Raw genomic sequence first — 27,149 nt, forward strand, 5'->3', positions numbered from 1 at the left:
ATGGTGAATGCGAGCAGCTCAGAAGTGCCTAACCCGGTCTTGGGGGCAGTCAAGGAGGGCATCATCGAGGAGGTGACCCTTGGGAGGAGTCAAAGGTCAAGGAGCACCCACCAGGCGGAGCGTGTGGGGAACAGCACCACAGGCATAGGGAACAGCATGTGCAAAGGCACAGAGGCAGAGGGCATGGCTGGAGTGGCCCAGACCCAGGTGTGTGGGCTGGGGAGTGGAAGGAGGTGACTCGAGAGCAAGTAAGGACCCACGACCGGGGCACTGTGGGAGTGAAACACTCGTGGGGATGTGGGACCGGGAGGAGGAAAGAAAGCATCCCATAAGGAGGAGGAATGGGTTGCAGTGAGGCAGAGCGGAGGAGGAGGAGCAGGGTGTCTGTGTTCTCCAAACCTCAGTCTTCTCATCCGTAAAGTGGGTGGTTACAATCAGAGTCTGGAAGACCCCAGCCCTGGATCAGAAACGCTCATGGCGCATCAGGTAGATGACTGACCATCAATCATTGTGGTGCCAAGAGAAACCAGGCACAAGAGGGCCTAGGCTTCAAGGGGCAGTTAGGGTAGGGCAGAGCAGATCCGGAAGGCTCTATGGGGCCGAAGGGGGACACCCGTGAGCCAGAGTCCGTGAGAGCACTCAGTAGGGATGTCCACACCTGTTCTTTATAACACCCGTATAGAGGTGGGTTTCCTTGGCCCCATTTCGTGGGTGAGGGAGCTGAGGCTCAAAGAGTAAGTGGCTTGAATCCAAGGTTGTGACGCTGACCCTCTGCTCTCTTCCCAGCTGGCAGGAGGATCTCATCATCCAGGGCTCCCCACCTCCACCCCCAGGAAACCAGCCCAGGTCCTACAGTCACCCTGCGGGACACTTCCTAGTTCTTTTTAACGCCCTTTGACAACCCTGTGGGGCAGACAGAGAAAGGATGGTTAGCCTCCTTCTTAAAGTGACCAACTGTGTTTTGCCCAGGATGGGGGGGGGGGGGGGGGGGTGGGGACTGTCAGTATCAGATTGGTCGCACTACTCATTCTGCAGGCCCAGGTCACTCCTTGCAGGGGGCAATGCCCTGGTCCCCAAACTTGCCCTCACACACACATGTTCCAGCCCAGGGGCCAGCTCAAGAAGGGGCCTCCCTCCCCAGCTACCCAGTTCCCAAGGCCCCAAGCTGGGGGCCACAGAAGACTCTCTAGTGAAGACACTAGACAGCTTGTTAGTGAGTCAGGAAGACCAAGGCAAGGCTCAATGCCGAAGGACAATCATGGGCTCCTCCTCCAGGTCCGGATGCCCAGACCAGCTTGGAGTGCGCTCTCCTCCTTCCTGGGTGGCTCTCTCTTCCCCAGCTGGAAACTCCCCAGATGGGGCTTTGGCTGTGCAGCCCCAGCAGACCACCCCCCCTACCGCCACCCTGCTGACCTGTCCCAGGGGTCACGAGTCTGAGTTCCAAACTCTGCTCTGCCACAGAACCCCTGAGATCTTGGACAGATACCCTCCTGTCTCTAGGCCTCAGTTAAAATGGGCTCAGAGGAAGGCCCACCTCTCGGACCGTTGTCAGAACGTGAGACCTGGGCTGTGGACGGGCCGAAAAGTCCTGTGTTCGTAATAGCGCCAGCCGCCGGAGCTGTTCTGGAAACACAGCTCAGTTGGTCCAGCATGCCAGGTCTCCTGCTTCCATTGCTCCCAGGAAGTGAGCCCAGGGCTAGGGAAATCAGGAGGCCTGAAGGAGCCTCACCCCAGCTGTGTGGCCTTGGGCAAGCCTCTTAGCGTCTCTGAGCTTTGGTTCCCTCATAGGCAGAAATAGGGATGTTATTTATTTCCTGGAGTTATCGTGGGGACAGGAGTCTAGCCTAGTGCCTGCGGTCCGTAGGCAGCCTCTAAATATGAGCTGGGCCCCCCACGGGCTTGCTCGGCCCTTTGGCGCCACTCTGTTCACTGCAGCCCTGACCCCCAGACTGGGCTGGGCTGGGCTGCAGGGGTGAGGTGGTTCCCCAGCTGTCCCCAGAGCCTCCCTTCCCAAGGCCCAGCTCCAAACCCCACCCCCACCCCCACGGGCAGGCACACACACACACACACACACATTCTCTCTCTCTCTCTCTCTTTCTGTTGTTTGCAGCTAATTGTTTATTAGGAGATGCGGGGCGGCTGCGCCAGTGGGAAGGCTCAGCTTGCTCCGCTATAATTAGGATAATGCCCACTAGTCATTTAGTGAAACTCAGAGAGCAGCCCCTCCCCCGCGGTTCCTGCTGCAGCTCCCAGGCCCGGCTGCCCAGCGTGCTCCAGTGCCAGGCTGCCCCACCCCTGCCCTCGGCCCACCTCCTTACCCCTCCATCCCCCTGGGCACCCGCCAGGCTGAGGTTTTCCTCCCTCCCTTTCCTTGTTTCTTTCTTTCTGTCCTCTTCCTCTACCTCCCCCCGCTCTCCTGACTCTAGCTTCCTCTCTCCTTTTCTCAACACCAACCCCCCCCCCCCCCCCGGCCCAGTTCCCTCATCCTTGCCTCATGTTTGCTCTCCCCCTCCCCTTGCCCTCCTGGGAGCCTGAACCAGAAGCTGGGTCGGGAAGGTCAGCAGAGTAGGTCAAGCCTGGGTTTCTAGGCCCCAGGCGGGGACAGTTCTAGTGGAGGCTGTGACCTCCTGGGGGTCCCGCCTCCTTCAGGCCTGCTCCCTTGGAGGGGCCCTCCTTGCAGCTGTTCTCCCCTCTTCCCTGCCCGAGGCTGGAGGACTGGACCGGTAGAGCAGGGCTTGATCTCCAAAAGCCCCCTCCCATGAGCACAGCAGTATGACTCTATTGCCCTATCCCCCATGCACTTAGGGTCTTCCTGAAATCCCAGAAACAGGAGTGTTTGGGGGGTTAGGGGCTTAGGGTTCTGGGTGTGAAGGTGGGGACCCCCACAGGAATGGCCAAGCAGGGAGCCATCCGCCTCATGTGGCCCGAGGTGGGGAGGGGCAGCGGCTGCTGAAGACTGTCCATTAGTTCACCAGCAACCAGGGGCTCTTCCAGCAGCTTCCTTTTGTTCTGAGCCCCACAGCCACCAGTGGAAACCAGACCTGGCCACATATGAACCCCCAACCCCTCTTCCTCCACCCTGGACCCCACCCCCCACCCCCGCTCAGCCCTTTCCACCACAAAAGAGACCTCACATCAGACCCATTACAGCTGGGCAGACTGAGGGTTTCACTCGCCCTGATAGTTGTTGCAGGGGGCAGAGGTGAGGACGGGGTCCCTTCCAGCTTTTCAGAAGTCAATAAAAGAGCTGTTCCCCAGGGGTGAGAGATGCTTGCCTGGAAATACAAGGCCTCCTTGTCCTCACAAGCCTGTCTGAGCCTCTGGTCCCCATCCTGGGATCACAGATGCAGACAGACTAACAGACAGACACACACTCACGACTCATAAGGGCAGGCTCACAGAGCAGGCACTGGGAGGGGGGCCTGGGACACTGGGCATCTGGAAGGGGCCGGGCTTCTGTCCCTCCTCTCCTGGGCTCCCCCAGCCCAGGAACCCTGTCTCTGGGCTCAGGCTCCTCCAGCCCAAGGTTACCGTCCCACATCTTCAAGTCCTTGCCCCCAAGAGGTCTGTATCACCCTCTCTAGGGCTAACGCTTCTCACCCTCCCTCTCTTCATGGGCCCCAAGGCTCTGGACCCCCGGGCCATCTGTAGCTTACAGCATCCCACAGAGAGAGCAGAAGCTGGAAGGGAAGGGAGTGAGCCTGGCTCAACCAGTCCCTCAGGACCAGGCTTGGTCTTGCCCTGGGATTGCTTCCCTCTGGCTGCAAGGCTCTGGGGCCAGCAAGATAGTGCCCCTGGGACCAGCAGGGAGCCGGGGAACAAGAGCCCTGGCTCCAGCAGGTCTCCCATCTGCCTTGCTGTGCACCCAGGGTATCCTCCCTGCCTGGGCCTCAGGTCCCCTGCCAGGTGCCCAGGAGCAGGACTGGATAGATGGTCAGTGCCAGCACGCAGGGGCCACAGCAGCTCCCTGGGGGGCACGGCTACCCGGACTTCCGGTGCCCTGGCCCTCCTTTGGGCCCCTGAGAAGCACTCCCAGCCCCCAAGTTAGCGGAGCTTGATACTGTCTCTCATTCACCAATACTCTCCTCCTCCCCTCTGTTTCTGCCTGCATCTGATTTCTCCCCTTGTTCTCAAAGATGACCGGTCACAGCTGAGCGGCAGGCAGCCGCTGGTCTCATGGAGCAAGAGTGGCCAGGTCAGGATGCCGGCCCGGGATAGGGCTGGAGCAGGGGGCCTGGAAGCGGGAGACTGGCCCAGACTGCGTGTGTGCGCGTGCGTGCGGGCGTGCATGGCTGTGAATCAGCACGCACAACCTCCCAGGGCCCCCCCACCCCCCATCCCACCCCGGCCGTTCATTTGTTCATGGCTCTGTGCAAAGCACCAGAAGGCTCGGACACAGTGAGGAAGGGGAACAGTCACTGGGTTTCGGAGGCTCTCTGGGCCCTGGCTCAGGAGGCAGTATGGGTTCCCTTCGGTGATGGGGACAATGACTGCCAAACCATAGCTGACATTTAAAGAGGCTGACTGTTGGGGCGCCTAGGTGGCTCAGTCGGTTGAGCCTCCGACTTCGGCTCGGGTCATGATCTCACGGCTTGTGGGTTCGAGCCCCGTGTTGGGCTCTGTGCTGACAGCTCAGAGCCTGGAGCCTGCTTCGGATTCTGTGTCTCCCTCTCTCTCTCTGCCTTCCCCCACTCGCGCTCTGTCTCTCCCTCTCTCAAAAATAAATAAACATTAAAAACAATTTTTTAAATAAAGAGGCTGACTGTGCACCAGGCATGGGTGAAGTACTTTATAGGTCATCTTATAACACGTGCATTTCCTTCTCAGAGCAGCCCAGCAAAAGAGAGACTATCGCCCCCTTGGACACTTTAGGAAACTGAGGTAGAGGGATGCTAAGCCGTTTGCCCAAGCTCACACAGCTGATTGATGGCACAGCCAATCTGAGGGGAGCCTTCCTGACCCTCAGTTTCCTCATCTGTAAATGCAGGGTAGGGATCTTGCCATCGCTACAGCTAAGGGACCAGGAGTTCTCCTGTAGATGCAGGAAGCGACCTGGCCAATCAGGTCGCTTGGCCAATCAGTGATGATTGGCACTGGCCAATCATCAGTGCCGCAGGCAGCAGGCAATTTGGGCGGAGTGGACAGGTGCCCCTTCTACTGGTCCCTCCCCTCGGCTTGTTCCAGCCCGGTGTGGCAGGGGGTGTGACAGCATGGGGAGGCTGCCTCCCCAGGATTTGCAGCCTCCTCGGGGCTGTGGGATACTGGAGGCTTGGCTTGCCACGGGTCCTCTCCCTGGAGCTCCTGCTCCGCTCAGCCCAGCCAGGGCTACAGGCCCATGGGGGTCCTCAGTGCTGTCACACCAGGTGCGTGGTGAGACAGCCTCGCCTTGAGGGAACTGCTTTGGGAAGAGGCAGAGCGAAGCTGGGGAGGGAGGGATAGTGGGGCTCAGGGTGGGGACAGACATCTCAGGACCCAGACCTCAGGGAGGTACCCATTTCTCCGCCGGGCTCCTCCTCAAAGAGGTGGCTCACCACAGCCCCAGCCTTGGGTGGGGACATACCTATATCGACCAGCCCGGATGGCATCACATAGGGAAAAGGCAGAAGCATTTCTGCACCAGGCTCTGGGCTTGGTGAGCAGAGGCCGGGGCTGGGTTTAATTTCCTGCTGGCTCCCTGGGCCCAGCATCTTTGTGCAAGACCCAAACTGTTTAACAGTATATAGAGGCCCTGCCTTAGGGGATACGGGAGGGCATTGTTTGGGGCCCACGGGCCCAGCTGTCACCTCTCCTTTATCCGGCTGACCCCTGCCTGGCCTAGAACCCACAAGACTCCCTGCACACATGGCCCCTGCCCACCCCTACGTCCCCATGTGGCAGGCAGCTCAGGGACTGTCCGCTTCTTCCTGATGAGGTCCAGAGAGGGGAGGAAACCACCCCAGCTCATTCAGCAGGCCACCGGCAGATCTTCCTGAGTTGGATTCCAGGGGCCCCCAAAACTAGTAATCCTTTCAGCCTCAGTGACACTTTCAAGCTCCTTGGGACACTGTGCTTCATGTGCCTGTCATCTCTGTACTTGTCCTTTTTAACTCAACAGACATTGACAGAGGGCCTGCTGTGAGCTCAACAATGCATCCAGTGCTGGAGAAAAGCAGACCAGCACTTCTCCCTTCTCACAATGAAATAACCGATACGTGTTGAGTGAATAAATGAATAAACACTGAACACTGAACACTGACTCTGTGCCAGGAATTACACCAGGCAATTTGTTTATTTAGTCATGGCAACCCTATGAAATAGGTTCTATTATCCTCATTTCCCAGGTGTGGCAATCGAGGCTCAGAGAGGTTAAGTCACTTGCCTAAGGTCGCACAGCTAAGGAAGTGTCAAAACTGGGATTTGAACGTGAGTTTGTGTGGCTCCCAAACCACACAGGTTCTTTCTTCCTTTTCTTTCTTTCTTTTTTTTTTATTTTCCTTTTTTAAAAAATCTTGGAATAGCTTCAAACACTTTCCTTCATTTTTTAATGACATTTATTGTTTTCTTTCTAATTTTACAAGCAGTACATGTTCATCGCAGACAACTGGAAAATACATAAAAGCATAAAGTAAAAAATAACAATCACCCGTAATCCTCACCCCCCAGAGATAACCACTATTAGCATTTTGATGTATTTCCTCCCGGTGTCTACATCTTTTTATGTAAAATTGGTAAAATTGTAAAATTTTACACCCTTCTTTGTTTAGTTCAAACTATTTTGTGAGCATTTTCCCATCTGAGTAAATATTTTTTTGAAAACTTGATCTGTAATGCTTGCACACATCCATTCTTAAGCATTTGCTTTTATTTAACCATGTCTTGCTTTTGGACACTTAGGTGTTTCATATTTTTTACTTATAAACGTAACATCGCAGTGAGTATCTTTTTACATAAATCTCTGAGCCGATGTCTATGGACGAGATTCCCCAAGGGGAGTTCCTGGGGCAAAGAGCATGAGCATCACCAAAACCTTTAAAACGTATCTTGAAAGTGCGTTCTAGAAAATTGTCTACAGTACCCTCCGACAGTAGGGCATGCAGATGCCCCGTTTCTTAAAACCCTTGCTAATACTGGATCTCACTAATGAAAACGACCACAAATGAAAACCAAAAACCTTCCTCAAGACAGGTTTTTCCCACTTCAGCACCTCACTCCATGGTTCCTGGCATATGGGTTGATGATTGAGTCTCCGTGTTACTGATATGGGGAAATGGGTCCTCAGAAATGGCATGCTTGCCCCGGGTGGGAGCTACTCGTTAGCCAACGAAGAGCAGGACTGGAACCGGGGCACCCCTCCTCCCGGCCAGAGCCCTCTTCCAGGCACCCTCAGAGGGGAGCTTCCTCCCCTGCAGCTCTCCTGGGCCAGGGGTGTTTCACACCTCTGCTGTGGGCTTGGAGGTTTGAGCTTGTTGGGGGGGGGGGTCACTGTGCAAACCCATCCCTGGCCTCTTGATAGTGGACACATAGACCCCAGGATCCTCACCACCTACAGCAACCATATCTCTTGCTCCCATTCATTCATTCATTCATTCATCTCTTCACAGATTTGGCACCTGTATGTGCCAGGCACCGTTCTAGGCTCTGGGTACTTCATCATCCACTGTCAGCATCACCAAATTATGTCATACAAGTCACTTCAGTGTCTCCCAACCTTTCCCGCTGGGCGCCATGTTTTCCAAACTTCTGTGATAACAGCGCCTGGGGTGCTTGATAAACACACATCATCAGGTCTCTCCCCTGGAAACTCCGATTGTGTTAAGCCTGAGTCCAGCCCTAGAATCTGTTTGCTTTTGTTTTGCTTGCTTCCTCTGATTCTTACATTCAGGCAAGTTCAGGAGCAAGTGCCAAAGGCTCCCCAAACATTGACATCTGGTGTGGCACCTGTGTGTGTGTGCGTGTGTGTGTGCACACACAGGTGAGTAACCAAGCGGCTCCCAGCACAGCCCAGCACCCTCAGGCCCTGCTAGGACACCCTGCTGTGTCCCTCAGCCTCAAACTCACCAGAGCTAATGACGATCTTTTTTTCTGATTTGCAAGCGATTAGTTTTAATTTGGGGACAATTAGAGGTAGAAGCAGGAGGCATCTGATCTTGATTAGAAGCCGGGAAATGGCCAGAGGCACCCCCATCCCCAGCCTGCCTGGCTGTAGCCTCCGTGTAGATTAATTTATATTTTCAGTAGGTTCGTGGGGGTGGCAGGCTGGCCTGTGTGTCTGGGGAGAAAGTGGGAAGGTTTTGTGGGGGTGGCCAGAGGCCCCTGCTGTGCTCCCAGACCACAAAAGCCAGACTGAGTTGAAGAGGGAGAGCCTCTGTGGGGCACCTGGGTGGCTCAGTCATTTGAGCGTCAGACTCTTGATTTCAGTTCAGGTCATGATCTCACAGTTTTGTGGGTTCGAGCCCTGCCATCGGGCTCTGCGCTGGCAGCTTGGTGCCTGCTTGAGATTCTCCCCGACTTCCTGCCCCTCCCCCATTCATACCCTCTCCGTCTCTCAAAATAAATAAACCTATAAACTTAAAAATAAGGAGGGGGGAGGGCCTCTGTCCAGCCACTGGCCCTGCGCAGGAGTCTCATAAGAGGGTAGAACTGAGACTTGTTAAGCACCCCCTGAGTGCCACCCTTTGCGCTGCGCAAAGCTGGTCCAGGCCCCGTGTCTGCCTGTATCGCCATCGAGCTGGAAAAGCAAAAGCAAAAATAAGCAGGTGCCTTCTGGTGTCGGGGGTGGCTTGGGAGACTTCTGCACAGGTGAAGGGGCGCGCAGGCCAGCGTCCTGCCTGCGGGGAGCATTCACTGAAGTGACTAACGAAGCAGTTCGATGGTAATTTGCATGTTACACCCAGACCAGGGCCAAGCTCCAGATCAGTCGGACCCAGAGCTGGACAGAGCAAAGCAGCACCCACGGGTCCTAGTGAGAGGCGTGGGGGAGTGCTTCAGGAGGAGGCAGAGCTGAGGCGGGCATGGAAAGAAGATGGGACCCCACATCCCATCCCAGCTGAGCATAACCCCAACGTGGCCCCGGGTCGGTGCTCCCCAAGGGACTGGGCAGATTCAGTGCCCAGGGAAGCTGGGTGGGGGGGAGAAGATTCGAGGAGGATGGGAGTTCAGGCCTGTTGCATCCACAGACACCCCATTCTTCGTTACCAAGCTGTAAAGAGCTGTATGTGCCTTCTGGGGCTGTGGGAAGAAGGAGCTGGCTCAGCTGAGTTGGGAAGGGTCACACTCTGGGTCTAGTCTCAGGGAGAGGCTGGGTCTGCCTCAGCCGCCATCATTATCCCTGAGCACAAAACCAGCATGATCCCCGCCCAGCTTCTTCCCCTGGATGGTGTCTCCACTCCTGACTGGGGAAACTGAGGCTGTTGGGGGGCAGAAACAGCCAATCCCCATGTGTTCATCTGCTTGGGCGGCCCTAACAAAGCACCACGGACTGCATGGCTAAAACAACAGATTTTGGCTTCTCGGTTCTGGAGGCCAGAAGTGCAAGGTCAGAGTGGCAGCAGGGTGGGTTCCTCCTGCAGCCTCTCTCCTTGGCTTGCAAAGGGCCATCTTCTCCCTGTGTGTTCACGTGCTCTTCACTCTGTGTGTCCGTGTCCTCATCTCCCTACTTGTTGGGACGCCAGGCGTATTGGATTGATGACCTCGTTTTATCCTGATGACCTCATCTTACCTGAATCACCTCTTTGCAGACCCTGTCTCCAAACATGGCCACATTCTGAGGTCCTGGAGGTCAGGTCTTCCACGTATGAATTGGGGTGGGGGTCACAATTCAACTCCTAACACCCATCATGCACCCGAGAAGATGTGGAGAAGCCCTCTCTATCAGAAGGCGGCTCAGTCGGTTGAGCGTCCAACTTCTGCTCAGGTCACGATCCCACAGCTCGTGAGTTCAAGCCCCATGTCGAGCTGTGTGCTGAGCTCAGAGCCTGGAGCCTGCTTTATACTCTGTGTCTCCCTCTCTTTCTGCCCCTACCCTGCTTGTACTCTGACTCCCAGGGCTGCACCCAAATGCCTCCGGAGGCCCAAAGCTGTTTACACAGAAGGGAACCTAGCTGCTGCTCCGGGGGAGAGTCAAGGCCACTGACAGGAACACAGTGCAAAGGGTGGTCCGCAGGGTGAGCTGGGCCCAAACACAAGAGCAGGAGTTGGGAGCCTGGAGGCCAATGCTCTGGGGAGCAAGTGAGAGGGTGAGGGGCAAAGAGTGGCCAGGGTTCAAAGCCAAGCCTGAAGAACCCTGTGGGGTGCCTGATGTGGGGCCTGAGGGGCGGATGTGCGCCAGCCCGTGAGATCAGCCCCCCTGTGTTGGGGGGGGGAGGTCCAGGCTGTCATGTCCATCCCAGCCACACCCCTTCAGCACCTCTCCCCCACCTCTGGGCCCAACCAACCTCAGTTCTGTGTAGATCCTCCCCTCCCCTGACTGTTGTCATTCAGGGAGCCTGCCAGCAGCTCTTTCCTCCCAAGGCCAGGCCCTGCTTTATGCTGAGATAACAGGCCAGTGCGCACATTGGCACACACACACCTTCCCAGATAGCCTTCCAGAAAACCTGACCTGTCTGCTGACAGCTCCACGGGCCTCCACTTCCTCCCCTCCAGCCCCCCACCCACCCCAGACCACCTCCAGGGCCTCTCCCACCTCCCTGGGGAAACTGAGGTCCAGAGAGATCAAGCAGCTTCCTTTATGCTCCAGAGTAAGTGGGCAGGAGAGCAGAGGTTATAGTGCTGGGGCCTCAGAAACACTCACCTCCACCACAGAGGAGGCCTCAGGGCCTCAGAGGATAGAATGACTCACAGTGGTGACTGGAGGGGGTGTCGTGTGTCACGATGACACAAATACGAAAATTGCACCACCCTAATACTGTCTTTTCTGGCTCTCCTTTCTGAAAGCGAGCTGTTTTCTTAGCACAAGTCGCTTCCCCTTTCAGAAACCCAGACTCTTTATCTGCAAGGTTGCTGCCTGCCACCGAGAACCGTCCCCCTCAGCGGCCATCCGGTCGCCTCTCAGATGCCTCGTGGAGGAGGCCCTTGTACCCCACAGAGCGTCCCAGTCGTCGGGTTCTGAGAATTCCGCTCATTCCACAAAAATCTATGGAGGGCAGAGGGGTGCATGCGGACACGGCCTCCAGGCCCCTCCCCCGTGCCCCTCTGAGTCTTCTGCCCATCTGGTGGCTCCTGCCCCCACTGTGCCTCCAAGGGGTCCAGATGGCCAACCGTGGGGTGGGGACGATGAGAGTGTCGTCAAAGGGAACTAAGTGCTTACTTAGCAGCCTTTGGGATCTCCTGGGGACAGTAAGCAAGGCAGGGTCAGTGGTTATGAGTTCCGTGTCCCCAGCCTGTCCACCCCGGATGCTGAGCACTTACTGCTATGGCCGCTGCCCTTCCCCAACCCCAGCGGGACAAGCACGGTGGCCCCTCCCCGCCTCGGCCCAGTGCCCACAAGCCCTGGACATCCCACCACACGGAGCAGTGCCCCTCTCCTCCTCTCCCTTGGCCTTTTAGCCACTCTCCACATCCTCGTGAAGGGGCTGATGTCACCATCTCAATTTTAGATATGGGAACCAAGGGAAGTATCTTGCCCATGAGTGTCACGGGGAGAACCTTGCACCTGAGTCCTGGATTCTTTGTTTGCCTGCTTCCTGCCGCTTCCAAAGCAGTTTGGTTGGTTTCTGAGCTCTGGCTCGGGCTGTTCCCCTGGACTCCAACATGTGTCACTTGGACCAGCCTCCCCCTGATGGCAAGGACAGCATCTCAGAGACTCCAGGGGTAACTGTGGGGCAGGGACTGCAGCCAGGAAGGCTCTTCCCATCTCTCCAGACATCTTCCTGTCCTCGTCTTGGACCTAGCTGTCTGCCCCGCCACTGCAGCCAGCATACCTTGCAGGGTTCAGAGCATCTAGTGGGGAAGGTGGCCTGGGAGCAGAGTTCTCCGGGGAATGGGAGGAGCAGTCTGGTGATTAAAGCATGGGCTGCCTGCCGCACGGGCCTATGCCCTGCCCCAAGCCAAATGCCTCTTTTTTTGAATGAGGAAATTAAACCACAGATTAAAAAAAAAAAAAAAAATAGGCCATAGGCACCAGAGCCTCAAGAGCGGGGAATTTTTAGTTCATTGCCTTTATGAGGAATTGGATGTGAAGGTCTGTAGAACTATCAAGGTTTCATTGATGGTGGCAAAATAATAAATGGGCATAAACTGCAAGGAACCACTATAGCGTTGCTTAGAAGGCTCTTCCTTGGGACACGGGTCTCTGCAAATCACTCCGCGTAAATCAGGCATGATTTGTCAGAGGCTTGCTCAGTGCACGGCCTCCTAGATAACTAACTTCCATACAAGACAGGATGCGAAGTCCCCTCCGAGAAGGAGAGTCCCAGGGATTTGAGGTCATACCTTGGAAGGCTTCCTGGAGGAGGTGGCATTGGAGCTGGACCTCGGAGGAGGATTCCGATGTGGATGCGTGCAGTTAGGAAAGGGGAGAATTTGATGCAGAAGGCACAGCATCAGCAAAGAGGGGAGATGGGGCAGAATCAGCAAGTGCTACAGGCAGAGATGGTCCAGTCATGCTGGCAGCGCGGGTTTGGGAGGGGGAGTCCTGGGGCAAAGGGGAGCCTGGAGCCCCACAGTAGAGGACCCTGAATGCCACACTCAGGCCCAAAGTGAGTTTGGATTTTGTCCTGTAAGCAGAAGGGAAAGAGTCTATAAAAATGCTTACAGACATTGGCATTGCGATGCACAATTTATAGAGTTCTTTCTTATTTGATTCTCGAAAACAGAGCAAGTGACAGCACAACATCCTTTAAGGCCAGTATTATTATTATTATCAATTACTATTATTATTAACTTGATTTTAAAGGTGAGGAAAGTCACTCAGGGCCGATGAGAAGATCCAGAGCTGCTTCTCAAACCTCAAACCCCCACAGCATGGTCCTTCCTATTCCAGAACAGTGTCCAACGGGAATTGAGCTGGCGGTGAGGGGCCAGCAAGGTCTCATTTGTGTCCAGGAGAAACAAATCTCTCTGCTGCTGTGGAGGGGATGCCAGGGAGGTGGTTAGAGGGAGAGGGGAGACCCAGTCAGGCGGTGTTATGTTGTCATAGCAGCGGGATCAAGGCAGGGTTCTGGGGATGGAGGACAGGGGGCAGCTCAGGACACCTCACAGAGTCAAGAGGTAGAATTGCTTTTGGCAGGGTCCTGCTGGGATGTGGGGAGGGGACCAGAGATGGCAGACCCAAGGCTTGAGTTGGGTTTGGGAGAGTGGGGTCACATTCCCTGTGTATACAGTGCATGGGGAGAGGGCGTGCGGGGGGGGGGGGGTAGACAAGGGATCTCTGGGGGCCCTGCGCCATCTGAGGCAGAGGGAGCAGGAAAGGGCTTGGGTTTGAGAGTCAGGTGGCCCTGGGTTGGAAGCCTACTGCTGGCCCCTTTGGCTCATGTGGCTCCGGCAAGTTGCTTAAGCATTCTGCACCTTTACCTGTAACATGTGAGAATAAGCTCTCAAAAGAGAGAAGCTGTTGACAGAACACGATTGAATCCGTGGAAATGGTAGACTGTGTAGCTCAGAGGATCCATCTGAGGATCAAATAAGCTAATGCCGGTGGCGCCACCGTGGAGCAGGTTGGAATGGTAAGAGCGCTTTCTGGGGGCCCCCTCTCGGCTCTCGGCCCTTTACCCGCACACACTACTCGGGAAGTCTTCAGCAACCGCACCTGGAGGCAGAAAGCAATTTCATCCTCATTTTACAGATGAGGATGTGGGGGGATAAACCCTCTTTAAAGCCTCACAGGGCTTTGCGCTAGTGTCCGGTTTACGTGCACGCTGCAGCAAAAGAAACCAGGCAACGGTGAGCGGAAGGTTAACACAGCAGCACAGGGGGGCGCGCTTGGCACGGACGCCCGCTGCGGGGTGGGAGGCTGGGGTGCCCTGCCGTGCCAGCACAGCCTCTGCTCACCCCTCTGGGCTCTTTCCCCTGTCTGTCCCCAGCCTCGGGCCGCTCGCACCCGGCCAGCCCCAGCCCACCCGGCCCGCAGGCCGGCCCGGTGCTGCCGGTCAGCTACCGCCTGTCGCGGACGCGGCTGGCCTTCTTCCTGCGGGACGCGCGGCCCCCGCCACCTGCGGTGGCCAACGGCTCCCTGCAGCGCTCCGAGCCCTTCGTGGTGTTCCAGACCAAGGAGCTGCCCGTCCTCAACGTCTCCCTGGGGCCCTTCAGCACCAGCCAGGTGGTGGCCCGGGAGCTGCTGCAGCCTTCCAGCACCCTGGACATCCCCGAGCGCCTGACGGTCAACTGGAAGGTGCGGGCCTTCATCGTCCGCGCCCGCGTGCCGGCCTCGCAGCCCGAGGCCCAGGTGCTGTTCTACGTGGCCGGCCGCGACTGGGACGACTTCGGCGTCACTGAGCGGCTGCCGTGCGTCCGCCTGCACGCCTTCAGGGACGCGCGGGAGGTCAAGAGCTCCTGCCGCCTCAGCGGGGGCCTGGCCACCTGCCTGGTGCGGGCGGAGCTGCCCCTGGCCTGGTTCGGGCCCCCAGCCCCCGCCGCGCCGCCCGCCGCCCGCCGCAAGTCCCCGGATGGGCTGGAACCCGAGGCGGCCGGGGAGAGTCAGCAGGCTGAGCTCTACTACACCCTCCACGCCCCGGACGCGTCTGGGGGCTGCGGGGGCGCCCGTCGGGGGCCCGGGCCCGGGGCAGGCGCCCGCGCAGAGAGCCCCACCCAGCACCCCCTGCTGCGCATCGGGAGCATCAGCCTGTTCCGCCCGCCCCCCAGGAGGACCCTGCAGGAGCACAGGCTAGACAGCAACCTGATGATCCGCCTGCCTGATCGGCCCCTCAAGCCTGGCGAGGTGCTCAGCGTCCTCCTCTACCTGGCCCCCAACTCCTCCTCTCCCTCCAGCCCCAGCGTGGAGCATTTCACACTCAGGTAGGGGGCATGTGGGGGGAGGGTCCGCCTGCATCCCAAGGTCAAATGCATACCTGGCCGCTTGCAGGGGTGAGCCAGCACCCTAATCCGACTTCTTCCATTTCTCACTTGAGCTACTTCAGGAAGGCACCTTACTTATTTGAGCCTCAGTGTTCTCATCTGCCCGGTGACAACAAAAATTTCTGCCCTACCTCCGTAGCTCACAGACATGGGGAAGGAGAAATGTTCGTTTTCACAAGCATAGGTATCAAGAATCATAGAATGGGGTTGGAAGGGCCCTTAGGCCTTAGCTGGTGTAACTTAAAACGGTGTACCCATTTTGCAGCTGAGGAGACCAAAGGCAAAGAGAAGAAATGGAGATCAGACAGCAGCCAGTTGGCTGGGAGTCAGAAATGAGCAGTAGTGTGTCCCTGTGTCAGGACATTTGCCCAATCTTGGAATTAAGAGAAAAATTTTCAGGAGTCCCAGCCTTTTCTGTACCCTGAACAGGATACAATCCACAAATTCAGAAATACCTTAAGCCATATCACATCCTCACAAAACAGAATGGAATTTAAACCATGTTGAATGATTCTGAGAATGTAGCAAAGGCCCCACCAAAATATTCCCCCCACCCCAGGCACTATGCATAGGACCCACAACATTGCTGTTAGCCTCCAACTTCTTTGAGTTAAGTATTACCCTCTCTCCTGAGTGTACCACCTTAAAGTTCAGATCTTCCTGGAAGGGATGAGACCTGATTCAATGATTGATACGTGAATGTGAATATGAGTTAAATCAGTCATCACAGGTCTTGAGCTACATTAATAGGGGTAAACATGTAGAATTAGGGAGGTGATCACCATTCTGCTTTAGCCAGTATGAATCGGAGCATAGCTGAAGTGTTGTATTTAGTACAGGGCGCTACACCTTATGTGTGCAGTGTCCAGAGGACGGTGACCTGAACCCGTGGCAAAAAGTAACAATTGGAGGAGCTAGAGATTTTAGGCCTGGAGAAAAGAAAGACTCGGGGAACACCTGCTCCCCTCCGGCTGTCTGAAGAACTGTTACAATTGAGACGAAGGAGGATTGTTCTCTCCTGCCCCAGCAGAACCCATGACTAAGTATAGGAATGGGGTTTCCAATCCTTAAGGGCTTTCTGAGAATGGAATGGGATGTGCACAGTAGTGAGTTCCCTGTCACTAAGGTATGCAAGTAGAGGTTTGGTAAAACTTGGCAGAGAGATGGGGTAGAAGCGATTGTAGCCTCCACTGAAGGTCAGCATTTTCAGCCACATGATACCAGATTCCCCAAGTTCATCTCAAGCATGAAGTCTAGGACTCAGGGTAATGTACTCACCTGCTCCCCCTACTCCCAGCCCCAGCCTGGGGGGTGGGGGTGGCCAGGTGGGCAGCCATCGGGCCCTAGGCTGACCCTCTCGCTCTTCTCCCTCCCACTTTGTCCCAGGGTGAAGGCCAAGAAGGGTGTGACCCTTCTGGGCACCAAGTCACGGAGTGGTCAATGGCATGTGACCTCGGAGCTGCTGACTGGGGCAAAGCACTCAACAGCCACTGTGGATGTGGCCTGGGCGCAGGGCACACCCCTGCCCCCCTGGTAAGCTGAGGTGGTGCCTCTGCCCACCTCTTTGCAGGATAGCACCTGGGAGGGGTGGGGGAGTTCTTGATGGAGGAAGCCAGACCAACAGAAGGGCTGGGGCTCAGATTGTGGGGGCTCTGGGGTCCGGGTTGGGGCACCTCAGGTAGCTGGAAAAGGCTCAGAAAGCTCCAGGAGGCAGGATGCCAAGGAGGGCGGGGGTCCTCATCGGGGTCCTCATCCCAAGCTGCTCCCAGCTCTTCCTCCCTGGCTCTGCTTCCTTCCTCCCCGCTGCAGGGAAGGCCAGGGGCCCCTGGAGATCTTGCAGCTGGACTTTGAGATGGAGAACTTTACCAGCCAGTCGGTCAAGAGGAGGATCATGTGGCACATTGACTACCGCGGCCGCAGCCCCCTGCCTGACCTGGAGCGGGCGGTCACCGAGTTGACGGTCATCCAGCGGGATGTACAAGCCATCCTGCCCCTAGCCATGGTGAGCGGGGCAGGTGACTGGGCCAGTGGACGCACACGTCTGTCACGGGCACATGTGTGTGACAGGCACGTGCACAGCTGAGCGTGTGTATAGATCAACGCATGTCCGTGTGAGCCTGCAGCCAAGTGCGTGCCTGTGAGTAAAGGTGTGTGCATGTGTGTGCGCGCGCTCACTGGAGGCAGGCAGTGCTCTGTGCCTGGTGCTGGAGCAGGACAGCAGAGGCTCGCGGGGACAGAGGTGGGAGAAGTCACCCATGGAGAGGGCACTCGGGAGAGGCTTCCTGGAGGAGGCGGCCATGCAGTTGAACCTGGAAGGAAGGGCTTATATAACCAGAGATGAGGAGGGTGCTCGAGGCTGAGGATCGTGTGGGCAAAGGTGCGGTGATGGGAACGTGAGTAGTTTGTTCTAAGGAGCAATGGACTTGGGGGTGCCATGGGTGGTAAGGCTGGAGTCACTGGGCCAGCCTGAGGGCACCTGGAATTGTCAGCAAATGTGTTGGATGTGACGCTGAGAAGCATGTCAGATGTTGAGAGAAGATGGTGGGGGACTGGCGAAGGGTTGTCTCCTGGTGGCACAGTGGCCTCCTGAAGGCTGTGGCAGGAGGCCAGGTGAGCAGAGCACCTGAGAAGGCAAGTGAGACTGGGCAGAGGCCCCTCTCTGCACATGCGTGCTGGTGTCCCCAGGGGAAGGACGCGCATCTGAGGAGCAGGGGCTCCGGGAGCCTGGGCCTTGGCTGGCCTGTCGTGGGAGAGCAGATGACCACCATAAGCACCCCCAGCTCATCAGGGCCCCACCCTCCCTGCAGGACACGGAGATCATCAATACGGCTATCCTGACGGGCAGGACGGTGGCCATCCCTGTCAAGGTCATCGCCATCGAGGTGACTGGACTTGTCCTAGATGTCTCTGCCCTGGTGGAATGCGAGTCTGACAATGAGGACATCATCAAGGTGGGCGTCCTGGAGATGGGCCCCCCAAGGGCCTCAGACCTTCAGGGGGAGTGGAGCCCCAAGCCAGTGGGGATTCACATCCCAGGCAGCTCCCTTGGTAGGCAAGTGGAGGAGAAATGGGGGTGGGGGAGAATAGCTTCGCATCCCACGTCTAGCCTGAGGGGGGTGAGGAAAAGCCCTGGGGACTGCTATCCTAGAGGGCTTCCTGCAGGAATTTGAAAGAGGCCATTTGGCAGGCAGAGGGGAGAAGGCAGCGTTGACAGCCTGAGCTCAATCCAATCCAGCAAGTGATTATTGAGCCCTTGCCCATGACAGCCATCAGGGAAGGCAGCGGGGGTAGGGAGGGAGCCTACCCCTCAGGGACACGCCCTGAACCCAGATGCTGGTGACCGAATGGAGAAGCTTCAGCTCTGGGAGGAAGCCCCAGAAGCATGCGAGTTAGTCCAGGGGTGAAGGTCATGTAAGGAAGGACTCTCTCAGGGCACACGCCCCCAAGTCCTCCAACTCCTGAAGCCCCCCCGCCCCAGCTAGAGCTCCTCCCCAGAGACCCACTCTGGGCCCCCGGTCCTCAAAACCCAGCAAACAGGACATCGGTCTGACTCAAATCTCCCAATTTGCCACCTCCCCAAGAGGGCCTCCAGATTTGCCCCCGCCCCTGGTTTTGGATGGTGTCACAGGCCATGATGCACAAGGGTGCAGCCCCAGTATCTGTGTGGTGGGTGAGCTGTTGGGCCAGCCTCCAGCAGGTGCCAAAATCAGATGATCAGACAACAGAATCTGTTCCCTGTGTCTGTAAATAGCTCAGCGTGAAGGAGAACGGGAGGAGTGGGCCGTGGGTGTCCTTCTCCCTCTGGCTAACTGGGGCTAGCCTGGAGTGTGCTCGCTCTCTCTCCCCACATTCTGCCCCAGATCCCTCCAGGTCTGGGGAGGTGGAGCCTCACTTCACCCATTCCCCACCCAGGAAGAATGCCCCCTTCAAAGTCAGCCAGAGCAGATGGCTGGGTACCACAGCCCCATCCCCTGCAGAGCAAAAGCCTTGCCCAGGCCCTTGGGGCTTCCCGGTGCTGGCAGGCTGCGTCAGGAAGAAATAGACCTGCTCTCAAAGGCTGTCACCCAGCACCTGCCCCTGCCCCCCCCCCCACGCTCCCCGACCCCGGCCACAGAATGGACCAGAACAAAGTCTTGACGGCTTAGATACCAAAGGGGAATTCGCAAAGATGCTAAGTGGAATCTGTTTCCGTTCTCAATGAAATACATTCAGGTTCTTTATGGAGTTGACCAACACTCTGAATGGACTTTGCCAGCCTTCTGAAGTGGGAAATGAACATTTCTGGCAGGGCTGCTGTCCCACGTCCCACCACCCCCCATCTGAGATGCTTAAGGGAGCTGGCAAGAGTTTGGGACGAGCCAGGGGCTCATCACAGATGAACCACAGCCCTGGCCCCCTCCCCGCCCCCACCAGAGCCTCCAGAGTGTCCCACGCCCGCAAGCCGCATGATTAGACCCTCCTCGCACACGAGGGTGGGCACCCAGGGGCCTGTAGCGGCAGGAACACTTAAATGCGTTGCACACAAGATTCACTGCTGCGTGTGCCGGGTATATACTGGGCACACTTGACGTGCACACCCACCTACATCTGCCCTGAAGTACCGGCACAGGTGTCAGCGAGTGGGCACAGGTGTCCACCAAGATGTGTTCAACAGGCATGTGCCCACCCAGCGAACCTCTAGGAGTATAAGCCGGTGTCCTGGTGGGCATGCATCCGTAAGAGCTGCACCCACTGGTGGCAACCATCCACCTGTCTGTCCTGATTTTTCCTCTCCCCGTCCCCCACCTCCACCCCAGGGCTAGAGCAATCCCCGCACCTGAAATTAACCAGCGGCTCATTTTCCTGGGGCCACAGGGCCAGATGGGCCGTGGAGGAGTTGTGGGCTCAGGACAGGCTCCCTGCCCCCTCTGCACTGTGGAGGGTCCTACCAAGTGACACCTGCACCAGAGCGCAGGCAGTCATGCGGGGGAGGGGAGCCAGCCCCCGGGGGCGGGGGGGGGGGGCGTCCGCCGGAAGGCTCCTCTGAGGGGTGGTCTGTGTAAAATCACGGGCACGCTGGCTCCTTGCCAGGGAGCAAAAACCTCCCGTAGTAGCCACTGAGAGATGATGCTCGGTGGAGAAACAGTGGGAACAGGGACACCAGAGGCTGACGTCTCCCGGAGCAAATAAATTCGTCACCTCCCCTCCAGCCCACAGGATGCCCCCTGTAGGGCAAGACAGGCCAACCAACCTCCCTCCCCCTCCCCAGGTATCCAGCAGCTGTGACTACGTGTTTGTGAGTGGAAAAGAGTCTCGCGGGTCCATGAACGCCAGGGTGACCTTCCGCTATGACATCCTCAACGCCCCCCTGGAAATGACAGTCTGGGTCCCCAAGCTGCCCCTGCACATCGAACTCTCGGACGCACGCCTCAGCCAAGTGAAGGGCTGGAGGGTACCTATCCTCCCCGACCGGAGGTACAGCCCCTCCACACACAGTGGACACTCGGGATACTCACAGGTGGACACAGCCCTGGCACATAGTCTGATCCACGCATGTGTGTAAGACCCCAGGTGTATACAGTCTGCAGGTCGGTGATGCAATCAGCAAACTTTTATTGAGCAGCTTCCTGTGTGCCAGGCACTGATGGGTGCTTGAGACATGGGGTGGGTGTGGCCAGTGCCTGACTCGGCCACGCCACGAACATGGTAGACACGGGAAGCCCTGTGCGCAGGGAATCGAGTGTCACTAAAGGAGACAGCCACCTCTTCCTCCAGGAGAAGTCCAAGCAGGCTTCCTAGAAGAGGTGACTCTGGGTATGCCTCTCTGGGGCACGTCCTCCACTCACCCCTCATTGCTGCTGGAGAGGAAAGCCAGCAGGGCAGAGAGAGAAAGAGTGGCAGGCAGCTAAGAGGGGAGGGGAGGGGCTGGGGGAGAAGCAGGCAGCCAAGGGAGAGCTGGGCTCAGCTCAGTTCTGTAGAGATTGGGAAAAGCAAGGTCCGGTGGACCGGTGGATCGGAGCCTCTCAAATTTGAATGTGCGCATGAATCCCCTGAGGGCCTGTTCAATGCAGATTCTGACCCAGTAGGTCTGGGAGGGGGCCTTCTGCAGGGGAACCAGCCCCTGCCCTGCACCCCCCACCCCCCACCAGGTGCTGCTTTGAGTCATGACAAGGGAGTGAACTCTGCAGCCAGACAGGCTGGGTTTAAATCCTGTCTGCTGTTTACTAGCTGGGCCACCTTGGACTACTTACATAACCTCTCTGTGCCCCCGTTTCTTCGTCCACAAAACGGGCACGTTAACACTTACCTCATAGAATGGTTGTGAGGATTCATTAACACGGGCACAAGAGACCTGTGTGAAGGGATATTCTGGTTGCTGGATGCGTCCAGAGCAGTAGCAAAGCACGAGCCACGCCCTCTGCTCTCTCTCCAGAGCACGCTTCCCTGACAGTGAATTTCCTGGTTTTAGCCTCTTAGGCAATCTGGATAGGCTGAACTTCCCAAATCCTCAAGTCCTGGCGCCCTTTTGCTTACTAGCGCCTCCCTCGGCTCACCTCTCTGCTCTCAAGTTTCATGATGAGCAGCAAGGGGAACCAGGCCGCACATTCCACAGGCTGCTTGGAAATCGAAATCACACCAGCTAAACCTCCGAGTTCATCTGCTTGCCGCACGGCTGTAAGGATACAATCTGGCCGAGCGTTCTGGCAGTCTGTAACAAGGGCTGCCTTCGCTCCAGTTTAGAGCTGAGAACAGGGCCAGGCGCATGCCTGGCGCCGAGAGAGAGAGAGAGAGAGAGAGAGAGAGAGAGAGAGAGACACGGCACTTGTCAGGATTTGACATCAGCTTCTCCCGGGCATGCCCAGCAGAGGCCGGGAGGCACAAGGGAGGGTCAAGGAGGTGCCTTTCTAGGAGAGGAAAGGCTGGGGAGTCCGGGCTCCAAGCTTGTCAGAGACAGAAGGAACCGGGCAGGGAGGGGGCTTGCCCCTTTGCACGGCTCCCACCCACAGCGCAAGGGTGAGGAGTGACCCCCCTGTGCCCCGCCCCCCCAGGTCGGCCCGGGAGAGCGAGGACGAAGACGAGGAGGAAGAGGAGCGTAGGCAGAGCGCCAGCCGCGGCTGCACCCTGCAGTACCAGCACGCCACTCTGCAGGTGTTCACCCAGTTCCACACGACATCATCCGAGGGCACCGACCAGGTGGTCACCATGCTGGGCCCGGACTGGCTGGTGGAGGTCACCGACCTGGTCAGCGACTTTATGCGGGTGGGCGACCCCCGCGTGGCACGCATGGTGGACAGCAGCACGCTGGCGGGCCTGGAGCCAGGCACCACGCCCTTCAAGGTAGGCACAAGGCCAAGGCCAGCAGCTCTGTGGATCTGCGGGCAGAGAACACAGACGTTCCCGGGACGGGATCTCTAGGGCCTCTGGGGTCCACCCCATCCGGCCCCCAAAACACACTCTCTTCCCCTCACCCCGCTCTTGCCCACCCCCCCACCACCACCAGAGGTGAGTTCCTTCACTGCCCCCTTGGTGAAGGCTCTCCCTGCAAGCCCTATCAACCTTTACCCACCCGTGTAGATCGCTCGGCGTGTTCCCTGAGAGCAGGTGTGGATGCGGAGAGGCAGCAGAGGAGAGGGCCCAGGAAGGGGAATTCGGGGACCTTAGGAATTCAACTCTGACCCTCCTACAGCGGGGTGCCTGGGCAGAAACCATCCATCTAAGAGGTTGTGAATAATGGCCCCTGGGCTAGGATCTGCCCACAGACGTGATTTATCTGTAAAGCAGTGGATCCAGTGTTGAAATCTTGGGAGGTTTCTCATTTTTCAAAATCTAGATTTCTGGTTTTACAAAATACCAGGCCCACATTCCCACCTGGCAATCATCAGCTGGTCGGTACTGGTGCCTCCTTGACATGAGCGTGAGTTCTGTTTGCCAAGGTCCCTACCTTCCCCCTTTGTCTCTCTGACATCGAGGCCAAACATCAATGGCTATTTATCGCTGTGGGGGGCTGTTGTTGACCTTAAAATCTGCCCACCTGTCTCATCCGTGTTCCTGCCTGGCTCTGGCGAGCCCCTGACTCTCACTTGGCCTCTGGACCCTGGTTTCCAGTTGCAGCCCTAAGGCAGAGCCCAAGATTCTTGCCCCCCAGCTTGCCCCCAGGGGTGGGCCTCTCTTGCAGCACTGGCTTTTCTTCCCAGGCTGGGAATTGGGGGGGGGTGCTCTCCTGGCCTTCGCCCATCCCTGCCCCACTCTGCCTCAGGTGGTGTCCCCGCTGACGGAGTCTGTGCTTGGGGAGACGCTGCTAACAGTGACGGAGGAGAAGGTCAGCATCACACAGCTGCAGGCCCAGGTGGTGGCCAGCCTTGCCCTCTCCCTGCGGCCCAGCCCGGGGAGCAGCCACACCATCCTGGCCACCACGGCCGCCCAGCAGACCCTCAGCTTCCTCAAGCAGGTAACTGGATGCCCAGCCGGCCAATCTGGGGGCTTGGGGTGTGGAAGGAAGAAGGAAACTCCAGTTTTCCCTGGGGCCTTGAGTCCCCAAGTTAGGGCTGGAATGGAAGATCTGTCTGCCCTTTGTGCCCTACACACCCGGCCCACCCCATTCCTCTGCCATCTGCACCGGGAGTCTGGCCAAGGTCCCGCTTCTTGCATCTGCCACCAGAGATGCTCCTGCTGAGGGTTCCCCCTCCCAGATTCTCAGAGAAGCCCCGTCACCTGTGCCTCCGCCCCCAGGAATTACCCTCAGCCATCTCTGGAGCCCCAGTTACAGCCACCCCTCCCCCCCCCCCCGGCAGATCCACCAGGGCATAGGCTACAGGACAGAGGTACAAAGGTGACAGTCAGGAGCACAGGGAGCCAGAAGGCTGGTGTTGAGCACCGGGCCAAGGGTCCCCTGCCCCTAACCTGCTCCATGACCCCAGGCCAATCCCTTCTCCCTGGGCCCCGCTTCCTCATCTGCAGGAGGGGCACTGCTCAAAATGTTTTAACGGAGGACAAGGGTGGGGTGGGGTGTGTGTTCTCAATGTCCACGTGTCTCATGGGGATGATCCCAAGGTCAGGCGTGGAGATATGGGGTTGCTCCTGCAGCAAAAGGGACTTGAGGTAGACCCAAGGCAGAGCATACGTTCAGCCCATCGAGGGGCGAAGGATAAAGTGGGCGAGGAAATTCTCAGGGCCGTATGAGGCCATATTGAGCCCTTGATGCTCCCCACAACCTCCAGAGGAAGACTTCCTGCTCCTCCAACAATTCTCCCTAAGCACCTGCCACTCGTCAGGCACAGTTCCAGTGCTGGGAGTTACAGCAGGGAGGCAGAGTACCCCAGTCCCTGTCCTCATAAAGCTCAGCATCTGCTCGGTATCTCCCAGTGAAGCCAGCCAGGACTAGCTCTCTGACTCCTGTCCCCTTCTCCTCCTCCTCCTCCTCCTCCTCCTCTTCCAGGAAGCCCTCCTGAGCCTCTGGCTCTCCTACAGCGATGGCACCACAGCCCCACTCTCCCTGTACAGCCCCCGGGACTACGGGCTGCTGGTGAACAGCCTGGATGAGCGGGTGGCCACGGTGACCCAGGACCGGGCCTTCCCGCTGGTGGTGGCCCAGGCCGAGGGGGCAGGGGAACTGCTTCGTGCAGAGCTCACCATCGCTGAGAGCTGCCAGAAAACCAAGCGCAAGAGTGTGCTGGCCACGACCCCCGTGGGCCTGCGGGTGCACTTTGGGCGGGACGAGGAGGACCCCACGTACGACTACCCAGGGCCCAGCCAGCCGGGCCCCGGCGGGGGCGAGGACGAGGCCCGGGGAGCCGGCCCACCGGGCACCGCGCTGCCCCCAGCCGAGGCCCCGGGCCCGGGCACCGCCAGCCCCGCGGTGCCGCCCACAGAAGACTTCCTGCCGCTGCCCACCGGCTTCCTGCAGATGCCGCGCGGGCTCACGGACCTGGAGATCGGCATGTACGCGCTGCTGGGCGTCTTCTGCCTCGCCATCCTCGTCTTCCTCATCAACTGCATCGTCTTCGTGCTGCGCTACCGGCACAAGCGCATCCCGCCCGAGGGCCAGACCAGCATGGACCACTCTCACCACTGGGTGTTCCTGGGCAACGGGCAGCCGCTGCGGGGGCAGGCGGAGCTGTCGCCGCCTGCGGGCAACCCGCTGGAGACCGTGCCCGCCTGCTGCCACGGCGACCACCACAGCAGCGGCAGCTCACAGACCAGCGTGCAGAGCCAGGTGCACGGGCGGGGCGACGGCTCGTCGGGCGGCTCGGCCCGGGACCAGGCCGAGGACCCCGCCAGCTCGCCCACCTCCAAGCGCAAGCGGGTCAAGTTCACCACCTTCGCCACGCTGCCCACGGAGGAGCTGGCCTATGACTCGGTGCCCGCCGGCGAAGAGGACGAGGAGGACGAAGAGGACCTGGGTTGGGGCTGCCCGGATGTGGCGGGCACCACGCGGCCCACCGCGCCCCCAGACCTGCACAATTACATGCGCAGAATCAAAGATATGGCGTAGAGGCGCCGTCCCGCCCCCTCCCCCCGGGGGGGGGGGGGTGGGCTCTGTGTGGGACGCGACCGGGACCCCTGCTCACACTGACGCAGGCGGGCCGAAGCGGATGTCGTACTCCCTGTCCCTGCAGCTTTGCTCTGTGCTGGGCGGCCGCCTGCCCCAGCTGGGCCTTCCCCGCCGCCACCTCGCACCATACCCAATTGTGCCACCGAAGGCGGAGGGCTCCTTCCTCAGGAGCTTGCTAGGAGGAAAGCAATCCTTGTTCGACTCTTTCCAAACCTCCTCCCATCTTAGACAACCCCCTGCCCCAAAAGTGAGGCATGGAGGCCAAGCTTGGGGTGAGGTGGGCCCACACTGTGCCCCGCCCCTGCCCCCCCACGTCCCCTGTCTTCCCCCTGTGTGGGGGAGCTTTGGGGGGGTCTTGTGTCACAAGCTGCACAAAGACTTTTCTCAAACCAATATTCAGGGATTTCTGTCCTGCAGGGTGGGGAGACGGCGGCTGCCCGCCCTGCGGAGGATCTTGCTGTGGACAAAACATGTGGGGGATGGGGGAGACACTTGTAGCATCTGCTGGCTTCCGGGTGCCCCCCCCCCCTCCAGTCCCTTCCCAGGACCTGGGAGCTGACCCTACAGAGGGGTCTGGGACCAAGCCAGGCACCTTCCTGAGATCTCAGGACTCCCTCCTCTATCCCCACCGGCTGTGGGCGGAGCCTAGAGGGGGAGGAGCCCTGGGCCGGCCCTGAGCAAGCCACACCCCAGCACTGTGGTCTGAGCAGTCCCCGGGAGGCCCGGTCCCCCTGCTAAGCCCACAGCAAGGTCAACACTACGCCTTAGCCGCCCCTCTCGCTCTGCTGACCACTCCTCCCTCTCTGCAGGGGCAGCCACCCATCCCCCCAGGGAACGGAACCGGTGGGAGGGGGAGGGGGCACCAGGGGATGCTGTGGAGGACCTCGGGATGGGCAAAGGCAGCGGGGAGCCGGGCGTCTCCCTTACCCTTCCCAGCCCACAGCCACTTCTCTCTTGGGTTCTACCCACCACTGTGTCGGATTTTCTTAAATAAATGGGGGTGACCAGACTGGGGCGGGGCAGCAGCTCCCGGAGAACAGAAGGCGCATGGTGGCTGGCTCTGCGTCTGGTCCTTGTGCGTGCGTGCACACACACACACACACACACACACACACATGCGCACTGTGGACACACTAAATGACAGAGATCGACGCCCGGCTGAACCCGGCTGCCCCTTCTTCCAACATCCATATCCCTTCGGGCTCTGTCTTGCCGAAGGGGGTGCCCACGTCCAGTGTGAAGGATTTGCTGGCCCAGAAATGTGCCCTTACAGAGAGGTAGCTCCCCTAGGAAATGCCAAGGTTGCCTCGGGAGGGTAGGGCAAGCCTCAGGGCCTCGGCTCCGGAGAAAAGGCTTGGGGAGTGAGGGGGCACAGAAAAGTAAGGAGAGGGGTGAGAACAGGTTGGTGTGCACACCTGAGCTGCTTCTGGATTCCCTCTCCACCTGTAGTCCACCTCCCAGAGACGGTCCCTCCCTGTCACTGTCACCATCACCACCTCCCAGGGAGGCCTCTCTTCTGCATGGATTGATGAGGAAAGCCTGGGGCGGGGTCTCCATGTCCAAGCTGTAGGCAGGAGAGAGCGAGGGCTGTTGGGTGAGCACACGGCCTCCGACGGCCCTGGGGCACTGC

At 58.4% G+C, this 27,149-nt stretch overlaps 1 protein-coding gene across 1 annotated transcript; it reads left to right on the forward strand.

Annotated features, from left to right (window-relative positions):
• Positions 1 to 26,565, forward strand: TMEM132E (transmembrane protein 132E). The gene is made up of 10 exons (XM_023244516.2): positions 1 to 233; positions 787 to 846; positions 13,882 to 14,928; positions 16,375 to 16,521; positions 16,798 to 16,990; positions 17,796 to 17,939; positions 20,237 to 20,442; positions 22,017 to 22,305; positions 23,225 to 23,416; positions 24,404 to 26,565. The coding sequence occupies exons 1-10, from the start codon at positions 1 to 3 to the stop codon at positions 25,457 to 25,459; spliced, it is 3,567 nt and encodes a 1,188-aa protein (XP_023100284.2). The 3' UTR covers positions 25,460 to 26,565.
• The last annotated feature ends 584 nt before the right edge of the window (positions 26,566 to 27,149 follow it).

Source organism: Felis catus, chromosome E1 (genome assembly GCF_018350175.1).
Source record: "Felis catus isolate Fca126 chromosome E1, F.catus_Fca126_mat1.0, whole genome shotgun sequence".
Classification (NCBI taxonomy): domain Eukaryota; kingdom Metazoa; phylum Chordata; class Mammalia; order Carnivora; family Felidae; genus Felis; species Felis catus.

Excerpts from the sequence above, each read along its gene's own strand:
- TMEM132E (XM_023244516.2), top strand. The coding sequence starts at position 1 with ATGGTGAATGCGAGCAGCTCAGAAGTGCCTAACCCGGTCTTGGGGGCA. Across the intron at positions 234-786 it reads GGGCTGGGGAGTGGAAGGAG|CTGGCAGGAGGATCTCATCA; the intron begins GTGACTCGAGAG and ends CTCTCTTCCCAG. Across the intron at positions 23,417-24,403 it reads CCCTCAGCTTCCTCAAGCAG|GAAGCCCTCCTGAGCCTCTG; the intron begins GTAACTGGATGC and ends CTCCTCTTCCAG.